The sequence below is a fragment of the Nyctereutes procyonoides genome, unplaced genomic scaffold (assembly GCF_905146905.1).
Source record: "Nyctereutes procyonoides isolate TBG_1078 unplaced genomic scaffold, NYPRO_anot_genome, whole genome shotgun sequence".
Taxonomy (NCBI): domain Eukaryota; kingdom Metazoa; phylum Chordata; class Mammalia; order Carnivora; family Canidae; genus Nyctereutes; species Nyctereutes procyonoides.
In genome coordinates, this window is record NW_026575139.1 from 25045211 (window position 1) to 25047739 (window position 2529).

The following is a 2529-nucleotide window of genomic DNA, read 5'->3' on the forward strand; positions in this document are numbered from 1 at the left end:
AGCTCTCTGCAAGAGACCAGATGGCTCATTTCTGGCTCCGTCTGCCTTAGAGCCAGGAGATAGCACAAAGCTGCCCTTGGATTTGAGGTAGACACTGTGGGAACCAAAGCAAAGGGCATCATAGCCAAGCCAGAGGCGAACTTAGGTCCCTGACCCTGTCCAAATGGGCCCCCTCTCCTCCCAGCCCCCTTCACACCTCCTCGTCAGCCATCCACCAAGGTGAGGCCATCATACAGTGCCCGCTTCCACATGTAGTAGGTAGAGCGGGCCGTGAGCGGAAAGAGGGCGCTGAACTCCTTGAAGGAGGGGAAGCTCTTAGACTGGAAGCGCTTCTGCAAGAACAGCTTGGCCTGGGCCTTGAACTTTGTGGTGGCGAGCATGTCCATCACCAGCACCTGGCCGTCCCTGCCACCCGCTGCTGCCTTTGCCACAGGGTGGCTGGACAGGAACCTGCTGTGGGGCTGGCCCTGGGTGATGGCCCCCTCTCTGGAAGGCCCTTCCTGGGCTTTCCCTGGATCCTCTCCTGGAGAAGCCCCCACCTGCAGGGGGGTCCCAGCAGAGGGGGCATTCACAGCAATCACATCTCCACCAGCTTCTTTCTCCTGCTTCTCCTCAGCTGCCTGCATCCCCACTTTGCCCAGGGTGGGGGCCTGCATCTGGAATTTGGACAGGTTTCTGGGCCAGCTCCGGGCAAGACTCTTCCAAGCCCAGAAGGTGGAGGGCGAGAGGCTGGGGTAGCGGAGGCGGAAACGACAGAAGGGGAGGTGCCCACTGAGCACCTGCTTGCGGGCAGCCCTGCGCAGGCGCCTCTGCCAACAGGACAGGGGCACCTTTGGGGGCAGAAACTCGTGGGGGGAGGGTGGTCCCCCCGCCGTTGCTCTCCCTGCCCCCTCTCCCACCTCACTCTTCCAAGGGAGCAGAGCCTCTTCCGGAACAGAGGCTGGCTGGGGAGCCCCCGGGGTGGACAGGGTCGGTGCCGGCTTGAAGCTGGGGTTCCTGTGAAGGGCCTTCCGGCGCCAGTTGTAGTACGTGGACCGGGAGATGCCGGGGAACCTGCGTTTGAAGCAACGGTAGGGGACCAGCGTGTTCAGGGAGATGCAGTGCTCCAGGTACAACTTGGCCCGCTGCATTAAGATCACTCCAGGGCTTGACGGCCGCGAGGAGCCTCCCAGCCCCTTGGCCCCCTGCTCCTCCTGGGGGGCCAGGGCCGGGCAGGTGCCAGAGCCCAGGAGCTCTTGCTTCCAGGCGTAGTAGGAGGAGCGGGAGATCTCGGGGAACCTCTGGAGGAACTGCTGCAGCGACACGACACCGCCACGGTGGAAGCTGTCCTGCAGGAAGTGCTTGGCCGAGAAGCGGGCGGCCACCTTCTGCCGCTGCTCCTGCGACTGCCGCCGCCAGCGGTAGAAGGTGGTCTTGGTGACACGATAGCGCCGGCAGAGGTGGGAGTAGCGGAGGCCAGGCTCGCGGTTGAGCAGCTCCAGGGTGTTGGCCGAGGCCAGCAGCGGGGCCGGAGGGCCCGGGGCAGGGCCAGCGGCACCTTCAGCCTCCACCTCCTCCAGCCCCACCACGGGGGCAAAGTACTGGTGGCGGAAGAGGTGGCTGGTGAGGGGCTGGCCGGCCCACATGATGTGCAGCGTGGCGGGCACGTGGTCGCAGCGGCGAGGCCGGATGACCCGGTTAAAGTAGGGCCGGATCTTGAGGTTTCGCATGGGGTAGATGGAGTAGATGTTGCGTTGAAGGACAGAGGCCAGGGCGTACAAGTGCCACACGTTGGAGAAGCTACTAGGGAAGCAAGTGGCCTTGACGTCCGCGTCGAAGATGGCCTCCAGGGTGGCGGACGGCAGGCTGGTCATCTCAGGGGACTCCTCAGAGCACAGGGAATAGCGCACGGCCTGCAGCATCACCTTGGAGTCGATCATGCCCTGGAGGTAGTAGTGTCTATGCAGCAGCATCTCCACCACGGTGCGGGCCCGCAGCTCCAGGCTGAACCCCACGTCACCCCACAGCAGCACGCTGGCCGCCTCGAAGAGCAGGCTGCCCTCGCCTTTGCACACCAGCGGCAGCATGTTCCGGGGAGCATCCTCCGGGTACAGGCTCAGGGCCACGGAGTCCACCTCCAGCACCTGGGGGCTGGAGCCCCCCTCCCGGCTGGAGGGGAGGGTGAAGGACGACAGGACCTGCTTGGCCTCCAGAGCAGCACTGACCAGACCCTCCAGGCCTTCCGATTCCACCGCCTCCTGCAGCTCCTGCAGCACCTGCTGTATCAGCTGCTCCCGAGAGGTCATCCTGCCAGGACAGAGGACAGAGGGCAGAGTCAGGACAGGGTGCCCAGACACCCAGCAATGGAGACCTGCACCTTCTCACCTAAAGATAGTGCCCACCTACTCTCATTCCTCCATAGGGTCTAAGTGCCTCCCAGGCTTTAATCACTCAGTCAGTGGTAGTGAGGAAGAGCTGGGTCTCTGCAACCTGGCTTTGAGTCCTGGTTCTTTTTTATTTATCTGAGAGAGAGAGGGACAAAGAGAGACA

The 2529-nt window shown here is 63.3% G+C and overlaps 1 protein-coding gene across 1 annotated transcript; it reads right to left on the reverse strand.

The window, feature by feature from the left end:
• Positions 1 to 203: 203 nt before the first annotated feature.
• Positions 204 to 2285, reverse strand: VRTN (vertebrae development associated). Its single transcript, XM_055303750.1, has one exon. The coding sequence runs from the start codon at positions 2283 to 2285 to the stop codon at positions 204 to 206; it is 2082 nt and encodes a 693-aa protein (XP_055159725.1).
• Between the last annotated feature and the right edge of the window lie 244 nt (positions 2286 to 2529).